The sequence below is a fragment of the Elaeis guineensis genome, chromosome 10, assembly GCF_000442705.2.
Source record: "Elaeis guineensis isolate ETL-2024a chromosome 10, EG11, whole genome shotgun sequence".
In the NCBI taxonomy this organism is placed as follows: domain Eukaryota; kingdom Viridiplantae; phylum Streptophyta; class Magnoliopsida; order Arecales; family Arecaceae; genus Elaeis; species Elaeis guineensis.
Window position 1 is genome coordinate 1,223,427 of NC_026002.2, and position 27,335 is coordinate 1,250,761.

At 39.3% G+C, this 27,335-nt stretch overlaps 1 protein-coding gene across 6 annotated transcripts; it reads left to right on the forward strand.

Annotated features, from left to right (window-relative positions):
• The first annotated feature begins 18,961 nt into the window (after nt 1-18,961).
• On the forward strand, nt 18,962-27,106 carry LOC105053264 (protein EMSY-LIKE 3). Of its 6 annotated transcripts, none has more exons than XM_010934364.2 (9): nt 18,963-19,129; nt 22,429-22,631; nt 22,846-22,955; nt 23,075-23,255; nt 25,448-25,681; nt 26,080-26,148; nt 26,258-26,344; nt 26,429-26,554; nt 26,661-27,106. In XM_010934364.2, exons 1-9 carry the CDS (start codon nt 19,102-19,104, stop codon nt 26,688-26,690), a joined length of 1,068 nt encoding a protein of 355 aa, XP_010932666.1. In that variant the 5' UTR covers nt 18,963-19,101; the 3' UTR covers nt 26,691-27,106. The 6 variants fall into 6 exon arrangements, with proteins under 6 accessions (XP_010932667.1, XP_010932666.1, XP_010932664.1 ...); XM_010934368.3 differs by having other exon boundaries at nt 18,966-19,129; nt 26,290-26,344; XM_010934365.4 differs by having other exon boundaries at nt 18,962-19,129; nt 22,492-22,631; nt 26,429-27,106.
• Nucleotides 27,107-27,335: the final 229 nt, after the last annotated feature.

Genomic DNA, 27,335 nt, shown 5'->3' on the forward strand with positions numbered 1-27,335 from the left:
GAATCCTTTGATGAATACTTCTTGGCCGAATTTGACGTTCAGGTTCCTCATCTCCGCGGAGGCCTTAAACTCCTCCACTGCTATGACCCTACCCTCGAGATCAGAACCAAAATTTGCTCCGTCAAATTTGCGACCTCGGCCTCCGCTTCCTCGCCGTCTCCTCCGAGGCCTGCTTTTCTTTCTGAAGGGCCTCTTGGAGGTTGGCTACCTCGGCAGCCTTTTCTTTGAGGCGAGCGACTTCGGCCCGGTGACTCTCCTCCGCTTGGATGGCGTCCCTCTCGCCCGGTTCGTCGCCTCGATGTTAGCAAGGAGCTGGTGCCCGATCTGCAAGGCGGCTAGGAGGTCAGAACGAGGTTGAGAAGCTAATTAAATGAAGGTGCAAAGGGAAGGAGGAAAGTGAATATGTTTACCTCGAGAAAGGACTTAGAGAGTCCCAAACCGCTGTTCAGGATCGTGCAAATGATCCTCTGGACAACTTCGGCTGTGAAAATTTTTCTGTACTTCCTTCATTCGAAACTCGAACTCGGAAGTGGGGACTGGTGTTGGGTATAAAATACCCCCAGCCGAAGTTCGTGTCAGGAGTGACCCTCCAGGGGTTCTACCGACGTCCGACCTTCGGCGACACCTTTTCGAATCTCTCCGGCGGCCGAGCCTCCGCAACATTCCAAGTTCTGCCGACGGATAAACCCCCACCAGCGTCGACCGGATTCTTCACGATGAACGGACTCCACTCAAGTTTCTACCTGCTAGACTTCATCCGGACTCCTAAGGGGCGGGCTTCGTCCCCGACTCGGCTGTGGGAAGGCTTCATCCGGACTCCTACGGGAGCAGACTCCGTCCCGACTCCGGCTGCAGGAAGACTTCGTCCGGACTCCTACGGGAGCCGGACTCCATCCCCTACTCGAATGCAGGTAGACTTCATCCGGACTCCTATGGGAGCCGGATGATTACAGGTAGACTTCATCCAAACTCCTACGGGAGCCAGACTTCGTCCCGACTCTAACTGCAGGAAGACTTCATCCGGACTCCTACGGGAGCCGAACCTCATCCCCGACTCCGACTGAAGTAGATTTCATCCAGACTCCTAGGGAGCCAGACTTCGTCCCCTCCTTCAACTGCAGGTAGACTTCATCCGGACTCTTAGGGAGCCGGACGACTACAGGTAGACTTCATCCGAACTCTACAGGAGTCGAACTTCATCCCGACTCCAACTGCAGGAAGACTTCATCCGGACTCCTACGGGAGCCGGACCTCGTCCCGACTCCGACTGAAGGTAGATTTCATCCGGACTCCTACGGGAGCCGGACTTCATCCCCTCCTTCAACTGTAGGTAGACTTCATCCGGACTCCTACGGAAGTCGGACGAATACAGGTAGACTTCATTCGAACTCCTACGGGAGCGGACTTCATCCCGACTCCAACTGCAGGAAGACTTCATCCGGACTCCTACGGAGCGAACCTCATCCCGACTCCGACTGAAGGTAGATTTCATCCGGACTCCTACGGGAGCCGGACTTCATCCCCTCCTTCAACTGCAGGAAGACTTCGTCCGGACTCTTATGGAGCCGGACTTCATCCCCGACTCCGAATGCAGGTAGACTTCATCCGGACTCCTACGGGAGCCGGACGACTACAGGTAGACTTCATCCGAACTCCTACGGGAACCAGACTCCGTCCCGACTCCGAATGCAGGTAGACTTCATCCGGACTCCTACGGGAGCCGGATGACTACCGGTAGATTTCATCCGAACTCCTACGGGAGCCGGACTCCGTCCCCGACTCCGGCTGTAGGAAGACTTCGTCCGGACTCCTATGGGAGCCGAACTCCTTCCCCGAACAGGTAGACTTCGTTCGAGCTCTTACGGGAGCCGGACTTCCGCTCTGAACTCCTGTTGCAGGTAGACCTCACCCCGAACTCCTACAAGGGCCAGACTCCGAGCTTCTACTGCAAGCGACCCACTCTGAGTTCTGCTACAAACGATCTACTTCAAATTTCTATCACGAGCGGTCCGAGCCGGATTCATTGTGGACGAATTCCTTTTGGATTTCTATTGCAGACAGGCCTCGATCGAGATTCCTCGACAAGTGTGGACCCTGATTGTTCTGATTTTGTCCCTGAGTTTCACTAAACCTATTTCTCTTCTTCTGATTCTGTTCTCTTTCCGCATGTGCTTCATTAACTTTCCTCTCAATTATTAGAACTTTATTCACAACTGAGGCATAAGTAGTTAACTCATAGGGTACAACTTATTTTTTAATTTTCATCTTCAGTCTCATTTCAAATTTATGTACTTTGTCTTGCTCAATCTCAACTAATCTTGGAACAAACTTGGCTAACTCCGTGAATTTAGCTTCATACTCTGCAACAGATCTGTTCCCCTATTTCAGATGAATAAATTCTTGCTCTTTCTGTATTCTAACTTTCGAAAAAATACTTGTCAAAGAATTCATCTCGAAATCTCTCTCAAGTGAGTGGTATCCCATCATGTTCATATTTTTGTTCAAGTATATACCACCAGTTGTATGCCTCACCTTGTAACAGATATGCTGTATAGCGGATCTTCTCATCATCGTGATATTCTTGCACGACGAAAGCCTTCTCCATCTCCATAATTCAATTGTCAGCTTCCAATGGCTCGATGGTCCCTTTGAAGGCTGGAGGAGCCAGCTTTTTAAACTCGACGATGTTGTTTCTCTACATCGGATGTTCTCCATGTCCAGGTATCGGTGGAGGATGTTGATGTGGCTGCGCATATTGTTGTTGAAGTAACTGTTGCTGTGTTTGTACTACTCCGATCAGAGTTTACATTAATTGAGTCATGTTCGGCTCTTCCTGCACTGTCAGAGTATTTTCAGTAGGGTCAATGATTCCTTCCTGCTGAGATGTGCCGCTATTCAATTGGGGAGTGTTATCACTAAGTGGATTTGATGTCCCTCCTACCACTCCTTGAGTATTCTTCATTCGTCGTGGAGGCATATTGACCTATGATAAATTTGAGACGATGACTTATCCTTAATGAAATTATAAACTTATTTAAGACAGGTCAGATCATCATTATAACTAACCTCTCAAATTTTCTAATGTCTACCCATCACTCGCTCATTCTATTCTACATGTCTTTATCTATTTACTTATGCTCTGATACCATATTAATTGTCACGCTCCCGATCCGAGATTGTGATTCGAAAGTCATGGCAGCCACCGCATACTCATAGGAAGCTTTTTTTATAAGCATGCAAGGCATCTCATCATGACATCATACACATAAAGTTGAATAAATTTTAATTTTTTAATGATCAAATCTTAGTTCAAATAACAAATCAAAACTCAGTATCAAAAAGAAAAATAATTGTCTAACAAAATTAATACTTAAAATAAAAGTCTTGCATCAATTTTGAGAAAATCTTAAATCAAATGAGCTAACTCCATCTCTATTCGCTCTCCCAACTGAAATCCACATCATGCTAATTTTCTGGATCTGTAAAGAAAAATATAAAACTCATCATGAGCTAAATAGACCAGTAAGCAGTATATACTTTTAACTGAATAAATCATGCAATAATACTGTATATATCGGTTTACTGATAATAACATAAACAATATATAAATTCATGAATTCATAATTTAATTCATCACACTATCAATCATATATAAAATTTTAATTCATCATAATTTTAAATTATATTTATCATCTTGAATTCATCAAATTTCTTAAGTTCTTCTTATCAACCATAAACTACGACCATATTTTTTCTGTGGTAAGATCATAATACCGCGTATCTTCTTACGGTGGCTGTGAATTATCTGACAGCAAAGTCTTTCGGAACTGCTGGTCTCGCTGGCGGTTTGTCGCTGGTCTCGTTGGCGATATAAATCCTCAGGATAAATCATTTGCTAACGTATATGCCCCCAGTGGTGGAGTCCTTTACATAGTCAGATTGTCAATTCATATCATCTTTCAATTCATATATTATTTTAATAATAATATAAATAAGTGATATTCGAATAAATCAATCATATCATTCTTTATGTTCATACATTATCATAAAAATTTTAAACAAATATCTTCAAGCATAAATAATTTTCAATAATTATTTTCAATCATAATTAATTTTAATAAATATTTTTAATCACAAGCATGCCATGAAATTGATATAATTTAAATTTATATTTTACCAGATAAATTCAATAAAAGTAAAACACTACTTACCTCAAAAGAAAATCTAAATTAGGGATCCTAAAAATCTTAAAAATCCTTCTCCGGATCTGGTGCATCAAATATCATATTTTTGATCAAAATTTCATCAAATAAAAATAATAAAAAATTTTAAAATTCAATATCCTCACACGGATCGACTAGATGACAGCATCCAGAATTTTTGGATTGATCTATGAAACTTTTCTTATATATATATATTTTAATTATTATTATTATTATTTTAAATCCATAAATCTTAAAAAAATCCAAGAGAGAGAGCAGAGAGAGAAACTCTCTCTCTTTCTCTTTCTCTCTCTCTCTCTCTTTTTTCTTTTTCTTCTTTTTCCTTCCTTCCTTTTTCTTTTCTTTTCTTTTTTTTTTTCTTCTTTTTCCTTCCTTTTTCTTTTCTTTTCTTTTCCTTTCTTTTTTCTCTTTTTCTTCTTTCTTCTTTTCTCGGGCTCTTTCTTTGCCAAAACAGGGGACCGGCAGGTCCCCTCCTTTGACCGACCGTTCGGATTGCGGTCGACACGACGAAGGCCGACGGCAAGGGGGCAACTCTCATGAGTTCGGAGAGACTAAGACCGGTGGTAGATAGTGATCGCCGGCGCCGAAAAATCAAAGAGAAGAAGAGACCAAACAGGGGTCCCTTCTTCGATGAAATTCGATGACATCCATCGCCGGCGTCGTGTCCACAGGCACGAGAAAGAAGAGAGAGGAGAGAGGAAGAAGAAGAAAGACTTACCTCAGCCTTCGGTGATCCCGTCGGTGAGAAATCGCGGCGAGCACGAATCAAGGGCCACGACTTCAATCGGAGAAATCAGGGAGGAAGAGAGGGAGGAAGACCGATGGGGGTTTCTTAGGAAGGGAAGGGCCTTTTTATAGAGAGCCCTAGGACTCCTGATGGTCTTAGGACTCCCGATCACGGTGGCTCATCGGAGAAGAAGATTCCTATCGGGAGTCTTCTTCCCCATTCTCTACTTTTTTTTTTTTTTGGGCTTGGGCTTGGGTCTTCTCAATCGGGCTTGGGCTTGGGTCATCACAGGTTTGGCTTGTTGGCTTCATCGGTGGATGCCAACAACTAATATTTGAATTCTTCAATAGATTTTGAGTTGAGATCTACTACATTGCTTGAGAGTTGAGGGTTGGATGTTCAATCAAGAGGCATGCCAAAGGCAAATTGGCCCATGTGTATCAGCCTTTCAATTTGATTTTGAACATAGGTGATGAGATCATGAACATTAGAGGAAAGTTTTTTATTTGTGGCAGAGTTGGCTTGGCGGAGGAGGATCCAACAGCAAGCTCCTAGAGTTGAGAGTTGATGATAGGTTTGAAGATGATAGTTGAATTATGAGAAGGGGTTTTGGGTTTACTATTTTCTATTATTTTTATTTAAAAAATATTAAGATTATTTTTATCATTTGATTTTATTTGTTAACGATGTCAGGGGCTAGATGAATGGCCGAACCAAGTTCATACAGAAAAAAAATATTTTTCAAAGGCTTAACTGAAATTTTAAATTTTTTGGCTCATTGTGTTTCTCATCCAAAGTTGTAGGGGTATCCTTGTAATTTTTTCTTTAAAAAAAAATCTGAGTTCGTCTATTAACTGAAATAATAATTTTTTCTCTAGTAATAATAATGATATCTTCTCAAAAAAAATAACAGTAGTTAAATTAATAATAATATCAATATTAATGTATTATTAGAATATTTAATTATTATATTATAATTTTAGTTATAATAATGATATCATTGTATCATATAATATAAGAGTAATATTCATGGCACAATAATTTTATCACGATAACAATATTTATTTCAAAATTTTAAAATATTCTTATTTTATAATTATTATTTATTATGTTAGGATTTGACGCCTCGAGATTTAGCCCACATTGAGCCCACAGTGAGGTTCGCGGCGAAAAACGGAGTCCAACGAGACCAAGATCACCTGAATCGGAGCTCGGATGGAGGAGATACGAGCTTTTGAAGTCGGCACGAGAATCGAGGCGGTGGAGGACCGCCGGCGACCGGCGGCGGGCGGCAGCGGCGCGGCTGCAGGCGGCGGCGCGCGGGACGCGCGTCCCAGGCCCGCGAGGGACGCGCGTCCCAGGCCCAGGCCCGCGCGGGACGTGCGACCCAGGCCCAGGCCCGCGCGGGACGCGCGACCCAGCGGCCTGCTGGCCCTTGCCCCGGTCCACCGTAGACCGGGTGGTCCATGGCCCGGCCTGTGGACCGCGTGGGCGTTTTCCGCGCATTTCTCGCGGTCTACGATACTATTTCGTGGATCGGAGCGCGATCCAACGGCATGGGTGGTTCCCGGTCTTGATTCGACGGTCTAAGGGATTTTTGGCTTTGTTTAGGATTCCTAATCCTTCTCTAATCAAGGTTTAAAGCCTGTTTAAACCTATAAAAAGCCTGTGAGGTAACAGAGAGGTGTGGTTTTCGGTTTTCTCGCCGCCGTACGAACCCAGAGGAGAGAGAGAGGCTGAGGCGCTGTGAGAGAAGGAGCAGGAGGCTCCTGGACAGCGGTCGCCAGGCTCTTCAGGGGTTCAGGGGGTCTCCAAGAGAGAGAGAGCTTTTGTGAGGGGAACTTTATGTGAGAGAGAATTGGATGTACAAGGGTTGAGGGTGAGGTCTTCTCTTGTAAAATTTTCTTTCCATAGTGAAGTTTGCATGCCCCGTGGAGGCGAGCCCTTTTGTGGCTGATCCACGTATTTTGATTGTTTTTTCTTTTGTTTTGTTTCTTCTTTCTTCCTGCTGCATCGCGTGGTACTGAAAGGATCTTGGGAGGTGGTGTCTTGGCCAGACATCCACCCAACAAGTGGTATCAGAGCAAGGCGGTACAAGAACGCAGATTGCAGTGGTGGTGAGCAAGACTGAAGATGGAGAAAATAGGAACAATCAAGATGGAGATCAACAAGTTCGATGGTAAGAGCAATTTCTCCTTGTGGCAGGCAAGGGTGAAGGACGTACTCATCCAACAGAGGTTGATCGAAGCTCTCTTGTGCGATGAGAAGCCGACCACCATGGAGGTGCGGGATTGAAAACGGCTATAGATGCAGGCGGTGAGTACCATCCGCATGTACCTGGCGGATGAGGTGGTGATCCATGTGCTGAGCGAGACTTCCCCGATGGTGCTGTGGTCGAAGCTCGAGGAGTTGTACATGGCGAAGTCTCTCACCAACACTCTTTTCCTCTGGAGACAGTTTTACCAACTGCGGATGACTGAGGGACAGAGCGTGCAGGAGCATCTGAGCCACTTCCAGAAGATCCTCACCGACCTTCTCAGCGTTGGTGAGAATGTTGAGGAGAAGACCAGGGCGCTGGTTATGCTGGCGTCGCTTCCTTCTTCGTATGAGTCCTTGGTGACTGCTCTTCTAATGGGGAAGAGCACTATCAAGATGGACGAGGTCACAGCGGCGATACTCCAGAACGAGGTTCTCAGGAGGGAGAACCCAGCTTCGAGCTCAGGTGTCGATAGCTCAGCTTTGGTGACTTCTGGAGGTGCAGGAGGCAGTAGACGGAGCGACAGGAGATCGCAACGAGGGCGGTCTAAGTCCAGGAGGGACTTGAGCAAAACCAGGTGTTACCGGTGTGAAGAGTTGGGGCATCTAGCCAGAGATTGCCCTCAACTGAAAAATCGGACGGTGGCTGCTGTAGCGACGGCCGGCAGTGATTCAGATGGAGATGTCTTGGAGATATCTGACGAGGTATCTACTTCTTTCCAGCAGTGGATATTAGATTCTGCATGCCCCTATCATGTGTGTTGCAGAGAGGAGCAGTTTGACTCCCTGGAGAACAGTGAGAGCACTGTATATCTGCCGAATGGATCGAGTTGTGCGATCAGAGGCATTGGGACGGTCAGCTGGAGGACACATGACGGTGCAGTGAGGAGATTGGGGGAGGTCCGATACATACCCAATTTCAGGCAGAATCTTATCTCACTTAGCAGACTGGATTCGAGAGGCTACAGGACGGTAGCTGGTGGAGGAATCCTGAGGGTGCTACGAGGCGATAGGATTGTGCTGGAGGGGAAGAAGGGGAGCAGAGGACATTATTACCTGGCAGGGAGCCCAGTGCGAGGTGGAGCATCGGGAGCCAGACGGAGCCCAGAGCGAGGTGGAGCTCCAGGAGGCGGATCGGGCACGAGACAGGAGACTCGGGAGGACGAGAGGCGACGTCGCAAGGTAAGATTCCTATTGCCGCAGGATGATGCCCCGAGCAGGTCTCAGGTCAGGAGGAGCACAGCATACGACGGAGATGGTATCGAGCAGCCTGGCTCGACTCCCATGTTTGCCCATCCATGATCAGCAGGCGATTGCCCCAGGGCATGGGGGCGAGGAGATCCAGAAGCTCTCGGAGTTTGAAGGAGGCCGAATATCGAGTCGAGGTGGAGATTGTTAGGATTTGACGCCTCGAGATTCAGCCCACATTGAGCCCACAGTGAGGTTTGCGGCGAAAAACGGAGTCCAACGAGATCAAGATCACCTGAATCGGAGCTCGGATGGAGGAGATACGAGCTTTTGAAGTCGGCATGAGAATCGAGGTGGTGGAGGACCGCCGGCGACCGGCGGCGGGCGGCAGCGGCGCGGCTGCAGGCGGCGGCGTGCGGGACGCGCATCCCAGGCCCACGTGGGACGCGGGACCCAGGCCCGCACGGGACGCGCGACCCAGGCCCGCGCGGGACGTGCGTCCCACGCCCAGGCCCGCGCGGGACGCGCGACCCAGCGGCCTGTTGGCCCTTGCCCCGGTCCACCGTAGATCGGGTGGTCCACGGCCCGGCCTGTGGACCGCGTGGGCATTTCCCACGCATTTCTCGCGGTCCACGGCACTATTCCGTGGATCGGAGCGCGATCCAACGGCATGGGTGGTTCCCGGTCTTGATCCGACGGTCCAGGGGTTTTTGGCTTTGTTTAGGATTCCTAATCCTTCTCTAATCAAGGTTTAAAGCCTGTTTAAACCTATAAAAAGCCTGTGAGGTAACAGAGAGATGTGGTTTTCGATTTTCTCGCCACCGTACGAACCCAGAGGAGAGAGAGAGGCTGAGGCGCTGTGAGAGAAGGAGCAGGAGGCTCCTGGACAGCGGTCGCCAGGCTCTTCAGGGGTTCAGGGGGTCTCCAAGAGAGAGAGAGCTTTTATGAGGGGAACTTTATGTGAGAGAGAATTGGATGTACAAGGGTTGAGGGTGAGGTCTTCTCTTGTAAAATTTTCTTTCCATAGTGAAGTTTGCATGCCCCGTGGAGGCGAGTTCTTTTGTGGCTGATCCACGTATTTTGATTGTTTTTTCTTTTATTTTGTTTCTTCTTTCTTCCTGCTGCATCGCGTGGTACTGAAAGGATCTTGGGAGGTGGTGTCCTGACCAGACATCCACCCAATATATTATATAATATTACAATATGATATTGAACTATTTCTTATTCACATCATCAACTTAAATATTGTAACTCATGAGCCAAATTATTTAAATAAATTATAGTAAGCCTCAATATTATATGTCAAATGATTCATGTTAAACAATACATCAGATTCTAGCTAGTTTAGTTACATAATAGTAGAGTCTTTGGAGGGTTGTATGAGATAAGTAGCTTTAAATCTTGCCTTCATTCGGGCATTTGTAAGAACAAGCCCCTATTATTCTTACCATTCAACAAAAAAAAAAAAAAAAAAAAAAAAGAGGAAGGAACGAGAGGTGGGGTTTCAGTTATATGCAACCAAAAATGCCGGTTAGGCTTGAGCTCTAACAGTTAGATATTTAACAAATTTGATCAATACTTCCACAGTAAAAATATTTGTTGAGCTTAGCTCAAGTTACCTCACATAAAATATTTAAGTTTAAACCTAATCTAACTCAAGAAAAAAATTGTGTGAGCCATGCCCAAAGACCAAATTGAGTTAAAGGATATTTAACTAACTTCTAACAATAGCAAATGCCAACTTTCTCATATCCATCAATGCCAGGAAAGATCACAATGGCATTCACAAAAGTGAGAAAAATAAATCAATAAACCACCACTAATCCATACTTTTTCCGGCATTTATAGAAATGTTGGGCTATAATCCCTAGCATAATTTTTGTTGGCTTTTGCCCCTGCTTTTGTCCTAAATTTTATGAAAACATCAATAATAGAATAGCTGGTCTTTTATCCACCCTTTGCTGCTATTTTTGAACGATAGAAATTATCAATATTATTGTATTTTCTCTCATGATATATTGTGATAGTGCCACTACTTTGTTAGTCTAATCTTATAAATGAGCTCCTGAGCTTTGCTCCAGTGATATAGCATCATCTTTCGCCAATATCTAATTAGAAGTGGATGAAACCTTACAATGGTGAAAGATTGAAAAAACTTAATTTTATTTCTTTAACATTTGTTGAATGGGTTTTGACTTAGATCCAGTGCAAGGCATCCTAATCAAAATCTCATTTTTATGTATCTCTTGATTTTCAAAAGAAGCATTTCTCCTGAGGATCATATTTGTGACCTTGCAACCTCCAATGACAGAGCAGAGAAGCCTGAGAATCAAAATCCGTCTCAAGGAAATAGGGCAACACTGTATAATGTCACTACTGCAATAAATATAGTAATATTATTATGAATGCAAAAAGAAATTGGTTGATGAAGAGAATAATGTTTTTTTTTTGAAAATAATGATAAATCTAGTACACCCATGCTATTAGTTTGTAATTTAGCTGAGGCTGATGAAAAAAGTACTTGGTGTTCAGATTTTATCTGTAGTAATAATGTGTGTGGAAGGAAAGACATAAATTGCTGTCCCAATAAAAGCCAGAGATAGAAAAACTTTGATAAAGAAAGAGGCAACATTTTGATCCATGCACATAATAATGTTCACCTTCCCATATTTGATATGTTTTATGTACCCAAATTGGAACGTAATTCATTACGGAGCAATTATAAGAAAAGGGCATATTTTATATATTAAAAATATACTATAAAAAATTTAATTTTTAACGATAAAATTTTTTCATCGCTAAAGATAAAATTTTTATCGCTAAAAATATTAACGATGAAAATTTTCATCGCTAAAAATTTATAGAGAAAGCTTTGTAGCAAAAGGTCTTAGCAACGAAAAAATTTTATTTGTCACCAAAAATAGTCAACCAGACGACGGAAGAGTTCGCAGTATTAGCGATGAAAAATTTTATCGCAAGAGCATAAAATTTCATCGTTAAAATTATGACGAAAAATATTTTTATCATCAAAAATCAGTTGTTATTCGTTTGAATTTTTTATTATCATTATTATTTTTAATTTTAGTGACAAAAAATAGAATTTCTTCGCAAAAATTAGCAATGAAAAAAATTTTGTCCCTAACTATCGTGACTAAATAAAAGATTTCTTCACAATTTTTGTGACGAAAAAAATTTTGTCACAATTTTTGCGACAAAAAAAATTTTCGTCGTAATTTTTGCGATGAAAAAAAAAATTATCATAATTTTTGCAATGAAAAAAAATTTGTTGCAATTTTTGTGATGAAAAAAAATTCGTCACAATTTTTTGTGATGAAAAAAATTTGTTGCAATTTTTTGCGATGAAAAAATTTATCGTAATTTTTTGTGATGAAAAAAAATTTATCATAATTTTTGTGATAAAAAAATTTCATCACTATTTTTGTGAGGAAAATAAAAATTTCACCTCAATTTTTGTAAAAAAAAAAATTTATCGCTATTTTTACGATGAAACAGTAATTTTATCACAATTTTTGCAACGAAAATAAAAATTTCGTCGCTATTTTTGCGATGAAAAAAATTTCGTTGCTAAAAGAAAAATAAAATAAAATTTGTGAAGAAAAAAAATATTTTTAATGATGAAAATTTTTTTCATCGCAATTTTAGCGATGAAATAAAAAATTTCATCGCAATATATAGTGAAAATTTGATTTTTTACGATCGTCAAATTTTTTTAATTATTTTTATGATGAAATTAATATTTCATCACTAAATTAAATTATAAATAAAATAAAATATTTTTTATTTTTTTATCAAAAAATATCTGTTTAAATGTAAATTTTCAGATCAAATATATTTTATATAAAAATATATTAACACAATAAAAATATTTAAATTTGAAATAGCAATAAGTTTAATAGTCATCGTTATCATATACAAAAATACAAGTTCATACACCATTTAAAATTTAAAAAAACTATAAACTATGTATCATCATAGTCGTTGGCCTCATTTTCTCCTTCAGGGATCGATCCCTGGCCCGATATGTGTCGCGATGGCGGTGCAGAGGCGGCATCATACAACTGTAGAAGTGCTAACTTAGAGGCATCGATACCGAGCCATCTCGCCATCGCAGCTACTATCCTCTCGAGCATCTGACTACGATTCATCCAGTAAGTAATCTGATCTTGCATCATGCTCATGGATGTCCTAACTGCCTTTGACATCGATACATCATCAGATCGATCGGACGACGAACTGCAGGATTTTTTTGACCGCATACGATGCCTAGATTCTAGCTGCCGTCCGAGGACGACATCATCTGTCATCGAACAAACTTGCTGTGATCTAGCATCGCTGTCAGATCCAACCTCGCTCGTCACCTGCTCTCTCAATTGTAATATTTTTTCTTTCACAATAAATCAAATAAAATCATAAATTTATTTCAAAGTCTTTAAAAGTATTCAAAATATAAAGTAATGATACTTACATGACACTACCTCACCTCCTCGGTCACAAACTCGCCACTCTTTTTTGATAGAATTTAGCATAGGCGTCGATCCAGATAGTCCTTATTCAAACAAAAGAAAAGAAGAAAAAGGACATCAAAGTAATATAAATATTTAATAAAAATTATAAAGTACAATTGTAAATATAGTTACGTATCATCCTCTTCATTTTTGTGCAAAAGAAGCACTTCCTTGCATGTGAATAAAATCAATCTTACTCCTATTCACCTTATTTATCTTCGATCGTCGCTATAAAATACATACAATTATAATCAATAAAAGATATAACAATATCAAAATAACTTGAAACACTAGACATACCTGAAATGTCTCACTTCCAAAATGCTTGCATAACCATCGCCAATCGTCACTAGACCCAGCCTAATTTCTATAAGGCTGGGTCATAGGATCAATCCCCTTCATCTACAGTTCATTGCAGTATTTTTTTTTTCAAACTAAACAATCTTTAGCGACGAAATTTTTATGCAAAATATAAAAATTTTGTCGCAAAAAATGATATTTTTTGTAACAAATTTTTTTCATCGCAAAAGATTAATTTTTGGCAACGAAAAATTTATTTCATCACAAATAATTTTTTTTGGCGATGACAGTGGAGGGAGGACGATGGCGATGGCCTCAATCGGGAAGGGCTTCAACTCGACCGATGGTGCGCTCGATCGGGGAGGGAGGACGATGGCCGGCATGGTAGTGTGGAGGGAAGACGATGGACGGCATGGTGGCGTGGAGGGAGGATGCCGATTGGGGAGGGTTTCAAACCGATCAATGGCGCGCTCGATTGGGAAGGAGGATGACGGCCGGCGTCGAGCTCGACCAAGGAGGGAGGAAGAGGACCGACGATGGCGGTGTGAGAAAGCGAGAGAGACCGACACAATGGCGTGGAGGGAGGACGCCGATCGGGGAGGACTTCAACCTGATCAGTGGCACACTTGACCGGAGAGGGAGGACGATCGACGACCGACGTCGAGCTCGATCGGGAAGGGAGGGAGGAAGAGGACGATGGCGACGGCGAGAGAGAGCGAGAGGGCGACTTGGCCGGCACGGTGGCGAGGAGTGAGAATGCCGATCGATCGGTGGTGTGCTCGATCAGAGAGGGAGGACGACGGTCGGTGGTGCACTTGATCGGGAAGAGAGGACGACGGTTGGTGCCGAGCTCGATGGGGATGGATAGGCATATCGACGGTGTGGAACACCGTGAGGGTCTCCCTCACATTTTGGGGAAAAATTTGTCCTAAAATAATTTTTATTTTTTTTTTCAAGAAAACAATCTTTAGCGACGAAATAATTTCATCTCCAAAAATAAAAATTTTGTCGCAAAAAAACTTTTTTGCAACAAAAATTATTGTCATTGCAAATGATCAATTTTTATCGATGAAAATATTATTTCGTCATAAATAATTTTATTTTTGATGATGAAAAAATTATTTCATCGCAAAAGACTAAAACTCTAGCTATGAAAAAATTTTCATCGTTAAAAAGTATATTTCTAGCAACGAAAATTAAAATTTATTACAAAATATTCATTTTTTTTCAATACATTAACATTTAGCGACGAAAATATTTCATCACCAAATATAAATAATTTTATTGTAAAAAATATATTTTTTACAACAAAAAAATATTGTCGTAAAAAAATCTAATTTTTAGCGATGAATTTTTTTTCCATTGTAAAAATTAATTTTTGAAGACGAAAAAATTTCTTCGTTGTAAAAACATAAAGCTCTAGCGTGAAAAAAATTCGTCACTAAAAATTTACTTCTGCAATAAAATTATAATTTCGTCGCAAAAGATGTAACTTTTTACGATAAAATTTTTTTCATCGTAAATACTTAATTTTTGACAACAAAATTTTTTTGTCGTAAAAACATAGTTATTTGCGATGAAAAAAAATTTATCGCTAAAAATTAAATTTTTTACAATGATAGTGTTTGTGACTTAGAGATAATAGGAACCACTTGATTGGTAGGGATTCACGGCAAAAATTGTATATTTATTTGAAAATTGATGAAGGTGTTCTGCTGTATTTTAAAACCATTTTTCACAACCAATCTCATGGCATCTTTTGTTCGGTCATGTAAGTTTTGGAGGCCAAAAAATTATCTAATTTGGTATTCTGAAAGGGTTATACTTCGTGAATCATCTAAATTAATTTTGTATAGATTGTGTACTTAGAAAACAATGATACCATTCACTTCCCTAAAGAAAAGTCTATTAGAGCCACTGAACCTCTTCAATTTATTTGTATTGATTTATATGAGATATATTGTCATTTTGTGGGTGGTAGCAGATCTTTTATTCCATTCATTTATGTCTATGATAGAAAACTATGGCATATTTTTTGGAAAAAAATCCAAAGCTTTTAATGTCTTCTACAAATTTAAAACTTCCATTGAAAAATAAAGTGGTTTTTATGTGAAAGTACTGGTTTGGGACCCGCACTCCGCAATGCGACCGTGTAAAATGTAAAAAAAATAATCTAAACATTGTAATTTTTTTTTTCAATTAAAAATATATAATATATAATTTTGTTTCACAAATTTATAAGAATGTTAATTTTTGCTGCAGTATATAAATGGAACTCAGGGATTGAAAAAATAGTCGGATCAGCAAAGTTTTATGAAAATAATAGGTTTAGAATATTTTTTTTGTTATTTAATTTTTAATTATTTTACTCTCTCATCAATCTATTGGGAGGTTGTTGTATGGGATGTGGTAGTCTTAATTCTAAAAAAAAAAAAAATATCATTTGAGGAGAATTTTGTAAGGATTGTTGTGCGTGTGTATGTATATAATTTGATGGGTTATTTTTTCATTTTTATTTTTTTTAATTATTTTATATGATGCATTGAGAGGTCATCCATCCAGAATTTATTAGGAAAGGTGAAAAGATGCCATGTATAAAGAGCGGGCTACATGCCTAGCTATTTTATTAAGGAAAAGATCTCGATATCATGGCTCTTGCCAAGATTAGATTAACTTATTTATATTGCTCCATCCTCTAATCAGTCTTTCGTGTGCATCCTCAATTTTTATCATGCACCATCATCCACCTTCGGCTCCATTAACAACCCGCACATGGTGTTTCTCGCTTTCCCTCAAAACCCATACCATTACACTCTTTACCATTACCCAAGCCCTTGCACCGCAGCCTTTGACGCCACATTCTCTTTCCTCAATACTGTTTAGTCCATCACTTCTCTCCCCACCATGCTTGTGAGAGATAACATCCCTTGTCTCTCCTCTCTCTTTCTTTGCTGATTGAATAGGTTATTAACATGGTGGATATAGATGATGATACGTATGATATACAGTGCAGCTTGCTCGTAGTGGCAGAGCTACATGGGCCCCCTCCCAAAATTTGGACCAAAGACCCCCCCTCCCTTGGACAATGAATGGGGGTAGAAAATATTGGACCGTGTGTCATTAGCTAGAGATTTGCACTTGAAGGTAAATCCAGTTCTATAAGGCTTGGGTCATATGTCTTAAGTTCAAGATGAAGGTTTGGGCTAAAATAGATGGAGACTTCATCAGCTTAATATTTAAAGATAATTGAAGACAGCAAGTAGTTGGACATGAGGCACAGCCTCGTCCATCGATCAGATGGTGGCGACAGTAGTAGAGCTACGTGAAGGCACCGCTCGCCAACATCGTCTGTAATTTGCCGCTAGGGTTATTTCGATTTCAAATCGAGGAAGCGATGACATCGTCGCTTTTTATTTTTTTTAACAAGTTAAATGAAATGACGTCATTTCGTTTAAAGTCCTTTCTAAACATTTTTAACTAAAAACGACGCTATTTTTTATAAGCATAAAATAAAAAGCCTTCGTCCGATTCAAACATATCAATTTCGCTGCAACCCCCCCAAATCTCCTCCTACGCGATGTGCCCTGGTTATTCTTTCCATTCCCATTGCTACTGTCGTGCTCGTCATATCAATCGCCAGAAACAGGTGCCGGTGTCCCATTGGCCCTCCACCACCATCGGATATCATTGCGTTGACCGATGGAAAAAAGTATCAGTGATTCAGCGAGGAAAACTCCTAAATTGAGGGTTTAAAAAAACATCATTTGCAATTTTAGTTTTAAGTTGTAATAATAAAAGATTTTAGGTTATATCCTATATGTATTATTTTGGCCCTCCCTAACTCAATTTTCTGGCTCCGCTACTGATTGCTCGTGGTCTTCTAGGCAATAATGATAAGTTATGCTACAGTCACATTCCTACTAGGGTGTGGAGCTCTATCCCTAGTTCCATCATTATCCATATTTAATGCTCAGTGCTACTCCAAAAATTGAAGTCAATCCCATCCACAATACAAATAATATATTTACTACGCACCTTTTTTTCTTACCGGACATAGGGGCTTAGAGTTTATAGTTCATGTATCTCTTTCTTTTTCCTGCTAACACTGTGAGTTCAAAACCAAACTTTAGATGGATTTGAATTGTATATATCTTTCATGCAAAAGAATGATTAATTTTTTTTTGTGACCTCAACAATAGACTGTGCTTTGCACATCTTTCAAAATACAATACGAGCATCGTGACTTATGTTGTAGATGGATGGAAGATTTTGTGATACTTTAAAAAATATGTAAAGTATGATCCAACAGTTAAGTCGTAAAAGAAGACCAATCATTCTTTTATGCGAAACATACAGTGTCAATCCATTTTGAATTCTTTTTATTTCTCTCCCTCTCCCCTTTTTTCCTAGGGGAGTTCAGAATCCCACATAGATAGGCAACACATGTTGCCAAGGGAACCACTTTGAACTCTTCTTTAAGGTATTAGAAGAAGATTATGATACGATAGTGGTGGATAATATTTTTTTGGATCAATTTTGCCAAAAGAATAGCATTCAACATTACGGCACCTTCAGTTATTTTCTGCAACAAAACAGCATGGCTGCATTGAAGAATCAGATGATCACTGAGATAATAGGGAGCATGCTAATTGAAAAGGACTTACCTAAAAATTTTTGAGCCAAAATTGTATCTTGTGGAGTTTATATTTCAAACTTATGCCCCATAAAAAGTGTACCCCAAAAGACATTAGAAGATGCATGGAGTAGAACAAGCTCTCAGCCAGACATATTCGAGTTTGTGGATTTGTTACATAGGTTCGTAGGTCCAAGCAAGTAAGGAAAAAAACCAGACGACAAAGATATGAAGTGCATACTTATGGATTATTGTTGGAATGCAAAAACATATGAATGTTGTAACCAATTATTATAAGTGGAGTTATGAAACTTGATGAAACAAAAGCATGGGATTGGAAAGGGAAAAAGAAACACAGTATGAGAGTTGACTTTGAAAAAGATGCAGTGGATCATCTCCTCCCCCTCCAGTCCCGTCATCTCCCTCTTCTAAATAATCTCCATCTTCCTCTGAAGGAATCCCAGAAGAGCTACTGCAATTCCCTCAAGATTTAATGATTAAGAAATCACTAATGATTCTAACATTGTTGGTGATGGTGATTTAGTTCACTACATCATATTTTTAGTTCATAATCTTCTTGGATTTGAAGATCCAGGTAAGAAGCAAAGTGCAGGACTGATGGATTACAAGCTGAAGATGATCAAGAAGAATGAGATATGACCACACTTAAAACCAAAAAGCAATTAGCATCAAGTGGTGTACAAACTAAAGTACAAACAAGATGGATCCATTGATCCTCACAAAGCAATATTCTATTCCCCAATCTCAGATTCTCAGCAAAGTCTTTCTTTACACAGTCTTGGCCTATCGTTTGGGCCACCTCGGTCTACCAGAACCGAGTCCCCGGGAAACGAGAGAGGAAGGAAAAAAAAAACAAAAGAAAAAAAGAGAGAGAGAGAGAGTAAGACAGAAACCGTAAAATAACGTCAGCCAACGAGGCCCTCGGCCCACGGGCTCGAGTTACGTAATCCGCGGTTCTTTTAACAAAACATATACCTCCTTCGTGTTTTGATTCTACTGGGCATAGACTAAGACTCATTAACGTCGAAACACAGGGAATTATTTTATCTTAAAAGAGGGCGCGGTGCAGCTTACTGACTTTCTTTTCCATTTCCAGGGCATCGGAGAACGGTTTCCGGGCGACAGGCGGCAGGAAAGCTCGCTGGGGTCGCGACCTCCGACGTCTTTGACGGCGGGAGCTTTCCTCCATGGTAGGATTTCCATCCGCTCTTCGTTCTACGTCAATTGATGGAGTATTTGAAGAACGATAGCAGCGGTATCTCTCGCCTCCACGTCTCGAGTTTTCCGTTTCTTTATCCTTTTCTGGGTCGATTTCTTCGTTCTTATTGAGTTCGGTAGTCTTACTTTTGATTTCTGTTGATTATGTTTGTGTTTAGGGTTTTTCCGTTCAAGGTTTTGGGATTCCTTAGGGCAGAACTGGGATTGACGTGATGCCCTTCCTTGGGGATTGAAAGGGTCGGGGTTTTGATGATGAAAGAGGGTTCGAGATAAGGTTTTCGTATTGGGTCAGGGTTTTCGAGATTTGGAGATGCCTTCGGGGTTCTTGAACAGTTAAGCGAGCTAGAAAGGATGATAAGGTGATTTAAGTTTTCTTTTGATATATTTTGAATTGGAGTTTTGGGGTTTTAAGGATCTGGTACTGGTTTTCGTGGTTTAGAATGGCACAAAAGTGTGAAGAAATTGAAACTGAAGGCTTCGATGCATTTCAGGACTTTGTATCTATTTTTCTTCGTTAAAATTGATCATAAGAGTCGGAGTCGTGCCATTCCATGGAGAATGTATCATTGTGAAGTTGGACTTGATGCAACTTATGTGCCAAAATGCAAGTTTCAGTGGATTAATGGATTTTATCTACATTAGTCCGTTAAATCTCTAACAAATTATTTTGAGATGATAGTTCAACTACATACTGTGTTGCACTATTAGTGTACTTGTTTTTGTTTTTTTTTTTTAATTTGTTTTTTTTTTCTTGATGATAGTGTATTTGGCTTTTCACTGTCCAAAGATTGTTTGGGTTCTTGTTTATTTAGCCCCAGATATTTGTATGAATACCAGTTTACTTGAATTCTTTTGACTTCGAATCTTTTGGTACCTACATGACCGTTGTTAATATTATTGCAGTAAGCATCCTCTGTTTATCTCATCAAAAGATTTTCAGTATAATTGTTTTTCTTTTTTCCCCAATTACCACTCCTTGCTGCGAATCTCTTTCATGATATTGTTTACTTCATGGCTTATGGTTTGAGATGGACCATCTTTCCATTCATGAGCACTTAATGAATATGTAGTCAACTTGTGGAGATAACAGTTTTGATAAGTGAAAACAATTTATTGATGTAGATTTGGAAATGATTGTAGTCTTAAGCTTTGGTAGTATGTTTTCTTGCATGTAATTTGTACTGCTCATATACACACATGGCAATCCATGTTGAGGGGAGTAGATATATCTTGGTTTGGCTTGGTGTGGGTGGTTATCTCAAATGTGGTAACTCAAGTTAGATTAATTTATTTCCTAAAGCTAGGATTTTTTGACTTTGTTATTTATGTATGGATGTATATTCATATGTATGTGTATGTTTTTGAGTTTGTATTGATCATTAAGAATGTTGAGTAACGATGTTTGTGTTTTAAATGTATAATACTGGAAATGGACTGACATACAACATCTGGACAATGGCACATTTGTCATGGAAAAAGTTAAATCATGACGAAGCTCAGTATTAAGATATGATCTTAATGACTGAATCTCAGGGAGAAAGATCTGATTTCAGGTTTGATTTGGAGAGAAGAATTAGAGCAAATGGGGTGAAAATGAATAAGTGATCATGAGTGCAAATCCTTTAGCTCAAGTTCCAAAATATGAAGTGCAGAGTCTACTTCTGCATTAAGTAAAATATAAGAAGAACCAACCATTTGTTTAATGCTCTATCTCATCTTTTATAAAATCAGATTTGATAATGATAAAGGTGAAGTCTATCAAAATCCTATATGGCTTTGGCATTTTAGTTTTTGTCATTCTATTTATAAAGGAACAATTCTTACCCGATGGATGTGGAGGGGGCTTTGGATTTGATTTTCTGGGAAACCTAAAATTCTTTTCAAATATGTGGCTAGCAAGTAGTTTGCAAGAAGGTATTTGTAATTTTATTGAAAGGTTTTGTAAGGTGATCCTAGATTAATGACTAGCTAGGATTTCATACCAATCTAGTTATGGGCATAGGAAAAGACAAAAAAGAACTAACTAGCATGTAATGTGTGAAAGGGTAAAGTAGATTGCTTTTGTGGAGCTTTTAGCAACAAAGTGCCTAAGAAATCATCCCTAGTTTTGATGGTGCCTGCATCTAACTCATGATACCACTCTATTCGGATGTAGAGGTTCTAATATCTAAGGTTGTCAAATTGCCTATGCAAAGCTAAATGATGGACACCCTTTATGGCCTAAGGAAGCACTTAGGTGGCTGCCTAGGGAGAAAAGCACTCAAGGTCTCAATTATGAATGCCTTCAATGGCATACATAAATCATATATGCATATATCACATATGTACTTTTATTTCACAATATATGACATTATAAAACCTTTTTCCACAATAAGTCCGAAGATCAAAATCCACAAGAAGGAGAGACTAATACAATTGGTGCCATGGCAACAACCAGCAAGCTATAAGGCCATAGCCAGGCAGCCAACACAAAGCAAGAAGTAGAAGAAGGAAAAAACAGAGAATAGCGGGAAAGTAGCAGCTGACAGATTGTAGGGCCCTAGCAGACACCCATCAAGAAGGAAAAGAAAAGGAGGTGGAGACGAGCATAACAAAGGCTAGCAAGCAAGATGAAGGGTAAAAACATTAAAAGTAGGGAGAGCGTGGCCAAATGAAGCAGAAACGATGGTAGAAGAAAAGGAGAAGAAGGAGAAGGAGGAGGAGAATTAAGTTAACTTCATTTTATGACTTGTCATTGCGCACTGGGAAGGCTTTTATAGAACATGTTGAATTTAAGTAATCATATGTTATTCACCGGGAAGTCTGAGTAAAATATTCAAGGTTCTCTGGAAGAAGTTGGCTGGTGGGAAACATATGGAGTTAGGTAAATATCCTGCAAATTTATGAAAAGTTTGGATCACAAAAAAAAAAAAAAGCAATATGATGTTTTTGTTGGAGTTATCGATTGTTGTTAGTGGTATACAAGGCTACTTATGGGACCACCTGTAAAGTTTGTGGAGAACTACCTGAGTTGGCCTTTTACTTCTTCTGGGGAATCTTTCTTTCCATTGAACATGTTGGACAGGTGGCTGACTTAATTATAACCTGAGTTTGGTTAACCATTCGTTGTAATCTACACCTTGGGATTTGTGGAAGGCCTCCTATGCTATTATTTGAATTCTTGCATCTTTAACATTCATAAGTTCCACCATTTGTATGCACTTGAAGTTTGGAACTGTTTATAGTTAGATTCTATCTTGTGATCTTTTTGATCATCCACCATATTAAAGATGATGTTTGTAAATTTGGCTCTTATGCATCCAACCTTTTCACTCGGTTTCATTTTATATATATCAGGAACTGATGATGATCTTCCAAATCACCAGATCATTCAGAACTCTAAGGGTGTTCTTTATTCAGGAGCTATGAGAATCTCTTCTGGACCTGTATCTCATGGAACAGATCTAGTAAACATGGAATTTCAAATTCACCGCATGGAGGCTGAGGCATATGGTGCTGTGTTAAGAGCCTTTATTGCTCAATCTGATGTTCTTTCATGGGTACATCCCACTACCTCTATATGCTTCTTTACCATTATACTTAAAAAAGTTCGTAATACATAGATAGAGATATTTACGTGATTATTGCTAAAGTCCATTCTACATATTCCAGTTAAATGTTTGATTATGATTTCTATGTGATTCATTGTGGGAACGTTGACTTTACCCATTATTGTTCCTTTTTCTAATTTATCTCCTGAAAATCTCCTTATAGGGTAAGGAAGGACTCATATCAGAGTTAAGGAAGGAACTCAGGGTTTCTGATGTTGAGCACAGAGAAATTCTTGGAAAAATCAATTCAGATGATTCAATCAAGTCCATAAGGTGGGGTTATTTTATTATGGTCTCATTTTTCCACATATATGACAGAATTATGGAGTTCTGAGTAATGATAGCTTCTCCATGTTGGTTTCTTGAGTGAATCTTTCAACTGAACTAACCAGGGAATTGCGTAAGAATGCTGATGCTCAAGTGACAACAATGAATGCTTCTAGTTTTGATCCAAATTCCATCAGTCATATATCTCGGAAAAAGTTAAAACCTGGGCATATGACTGTTTCATTATCCCCAAAATACCCACCCCATGCTCAACCCTCACCAACAGCTGCTCCTTCTTCGTTGGCAGTAAGTACCAGTGCATTTGTGAGACTTCTGAATTGTTTTTACACTTCCTGTTTCTCTGTCTCGATTTTGCCTTTGGTGTTTAATTGGAATGCAACTTTCCTACAGAAAATATAAAATTTGATATAGCTTGCATAATGTGCATAACCTGTGTCCTCTGCATAAAACTTTCTGTTTCACTAAGGGCATTTGAATGCTGAGGAGTCATGAGGAGATTTGGAATGACAGAGTTATCGTGGACATGTGGAGTTGAGTAATTGAAAACTGTTAACATGTTATGGTTGTGTTGAAAATGGATGAGAATTAGATGCAGATACCGGATTTCATATATATATGGAACATAAACATACAGGGGTTTTCCTAAGAAGACTAGGATAAAAGTTGTGTGATGGAATCAAATGCGGGGAAGACCACCAACTCTGCGTTCTATATTGCTTTTTGGTCATGGAGTTGCTGAGTTTCTCATGGGCTTATCATCGAACGAATTTGAATTTATTATACCATGTTATCGATGATAGAATGGGAACTCTGGGGTCACGTCTCCATCTTTTCAAGTACCACTCCACATGGGCCCCATGCTTCCTTCAATTTCAGCTTTTAGTGTTTTTCTTTTAATCTTTTTATTTTATAAATGAGAGATCTTTTAGTTTCATTCTTTTTTTTTTTTTTTTTTTTGCTGGAATACTTAACCATGGCCCTAGCCCTTCCACTCCTACATTCCCATTTTTTCAATTTTTTTATTATTTTTCCTAGAGACTCCATCCTGTTTCATGTTTCTCTTTCATTCCAGCCAGGCATATGAATTGCATGTGGTTAATTCTAGTCTATCTGATTCATTGACATGATCTGCTAGCAGAGGATCCCCTTCCCCAAAAATTGATTCTATCAAAGTTGTTGTTAATTCGTCCTCTGTATTTATACTTTCAGTTTTCACGTGTTGTTATCAAAATATGTAGCAAATGTGGAGTTGGAGTTTCAAATCCTACTTTAGGACATGCTCTTTTATACATGATAGCTATGTTTCAATGAGCGAGCAAGTTAGAACTTATTGAATCTTAATTTGACTTTGTTGTGCTCCAATTTCAGAAATGCATCTAGTGTCATGATCAAGATTTACTAGAACTTGGTATATACGTTTCAATTATCTTGTGAAATGACATTTTTTCAGTGCCTTTAGCTTTTTTTTTTTCCTTTCATTCTTCTATTGGATTTCCTGTTTCTTGTAGCAAGATGTTCAGCTTTAGTAGAATACACTGATACTTGTTTCTGATGGTAATGTCGTTGAGTTTTTGTGATATTTCTTAAGCTTAAATGCATATCATGCATTTTTGGTGTCAATATGTAGGGTATGGACATAGGGGAAAGAACTAATATAGATGGTGGGGATATATGCACCAAATATTTAAGGTAGCTTATTAGGGAAAGGGGCTGTACTGTGTTTTGGGGGATTGGGACAGAGGAGGGGTAAGTGACATAGAATCTGTAAGGCCAAGTAGCCCACTCTAAAAGGTTGATAAGATTATTGGTTGATTTATTTACTAAAATATTTAAGCACATGCTTAAAGAAAGAAGTAGCAGTGTAAGCAAAGGCATTCACACTCTTAGGTAGCAAGGCCTTACCCTGAGATATATTTTATATTTGATTTCAACTGCAGGGAAGAAATTTTTCAGGAAAAAAAATAAGAACAATGCATTAAGAAAATCATGAAGTTTACGGTGCTTGGATTTAGTCACTATACAGAACTATATTAGAGTAGGATAAAAGTTTGTGTTAACCAAACATGGATATCTTGTTGAAAGTTCTTTCTTTTCCTTTTCTATCTTCATGTTTGTGTAACCATAATTTTGGCCTTTTAATTTTTGGGTGGATGACAAAAGTTCATAATAAATTCAACATGTTTTAGATCCAACTACACTCTCAACATATCATTTTTGGAATATATCTGTTTATTTTTTGAAACTTCTTCATTTAATTAAATTCTTGACTATATAGAAAGTTCTATTTAACAGAAGCTCTGAGGTGTTTGAAATTGTCTTTTGTGTCTTGGGACTATAATGCAATTGAATAAGTTCTCTTTATGATCTTTTTTGTATTCATATTATTTTAGATGTTCGAAGATGTTTTGAGATAGCAAAAGAGTTATATTTTTGAGATTTAAATATTGCATATTCAATTCCTACATCTTTATGACCAGACACATGCTAGAGAAGACCACTGGAGTGACAAAGCATCTGTATTCTCCCCTAAAGGGGATGTTGGACAAGCTCTAACACCTGTTCATCAAAGGCAGGCACCAAGCACTGGGAAAGCTAGAGGCTCACTCATTGTCCAGACCTCCAAGAAGGGTTTTGTTCATTCAGGGGTTGAAAATTTGAAACCTCGATCAGACATAATTGAGATTCTTGCAACAGACCAGCTTATACATGAGGTGAGTGAATAATATCCAACAATAAACGTGAACTTAGCATGGAAAGTTTTCCAGCATGAACATAGTCTTCTGAAGGATTAGGTGTTATTGAGATTGATGCGGCTTATAAGCTTATACATATGGTTAGTGAATGATATCCAATAATAAATGTGAACTTAGCATGGAAAGTTTCCAGCATGATTATAGTGTTTTGAAGGATTAGGTGTATTCTCGAGGAAGAGGGTTCACATGTTTTAGGATGGTCATTTACATTCCAAAATGGATTCTGCACTGTGATTTGGGTAACTGAATTTATTCATTATATATGAAAATCCTACCAAGCATGTAGCATGAGCTTTTTATTTGTTCTTATCTAAAAGTGCTGGTGTTTTCTTTCATTCCACCTATTTGTTTCATAGGTTGAGAGGATTTGCAGCGTAGAGAACCCTGATCCAGCTCAGATAGAGAAGGTGAAAATAATGCTCAGAGTAAGTCAAAACAATTCGAATGTCTCATTTCATATTTTACTTGCTTGCCTGCATGTTCAATTTGAAACTTGGATTTGATTGAGTTTAATTTTAAGAATCGGGCTTTCAGATCCTAATTATACTTATGCAATTCTGGAGTAGGGTCATGAAAGAGCTCTTCTGGAAGCCATCGGAAGACTTGCTGATGTATCAGATGGTAATGAATCAGTAACTAGTATAACCTTGTTACGTTGCTATTTTCTTTGCTGATCAAATTACAAGGGACGATTTTGAATCCCAGATGACTCACCTGATCCTGGACAGCATCGGTACCCTAGTGGAGAGCCAAAGAGGAACGTACGTGGAGTTCATAATGCTGTTTATGAGCAGTTTGATAGGACAAGAAGCTATTACAGTGAAGGATATGGTAAGGACTGCCCAGGAAGAGTGGGAATCCCGTCCATTGATCTGCATGATGATGAGTATGACAAAGGTTGCTGAAATACCATAACATGTGGCTTCATCCGTTTCAGATTGACGTGGATGTGCATCACTGCATCTGAACTTTGAATCATTTGTCTGCTCTCAGGGAATAGTCATATAGTGCGACTTAACTCTTTTCCTCCTTGCTAACTCCATTTGTGTATGCTAGAATTGTCGGGTTCTGTCCTTACGCTCCTGCGTGGCTTTTTGATTCCAAGCCGGTGTCTTCTCCTCATCTCTCTTTTGGAGTTTGTTTTTCTTCTATGGAGGGCTTGAGAATGGAGCCTTCATTCTGTGAAAACAGACTTAGCATAGTGTCAAGTAGATATTTTGGGCTCCCACTCAACCACATGTAGCCCTTTCTTCAGGGGCACTTAACTGCAGTAAATGTAATGTACTTTTGGTATAGTGATGGTTGTTCCAAGTCTTTATTTCGGAACATTTGTATATTGACAGATTGTTACATTACATGATTAACACTGTCAGTTGTATTCAATTTGTGATGCCTAATTTCGCTGAGACTGAAAAGGTGGATGGCATCTTGAATTTGGCAGGGTGCATGGAGAATTTCAGGTTACAGGAAGTTCTGTATTTATGTGAACAGGGAACAAAATTTGGTCAATTTTTTCCTTTGCTACGGGTAAAGCATCACGGATGACAATTGGAAGAACAGTCGTGCTCTCATTTTTTCTGTTGTGTTGTTGTTTATAATTGCAGTCAGTTCA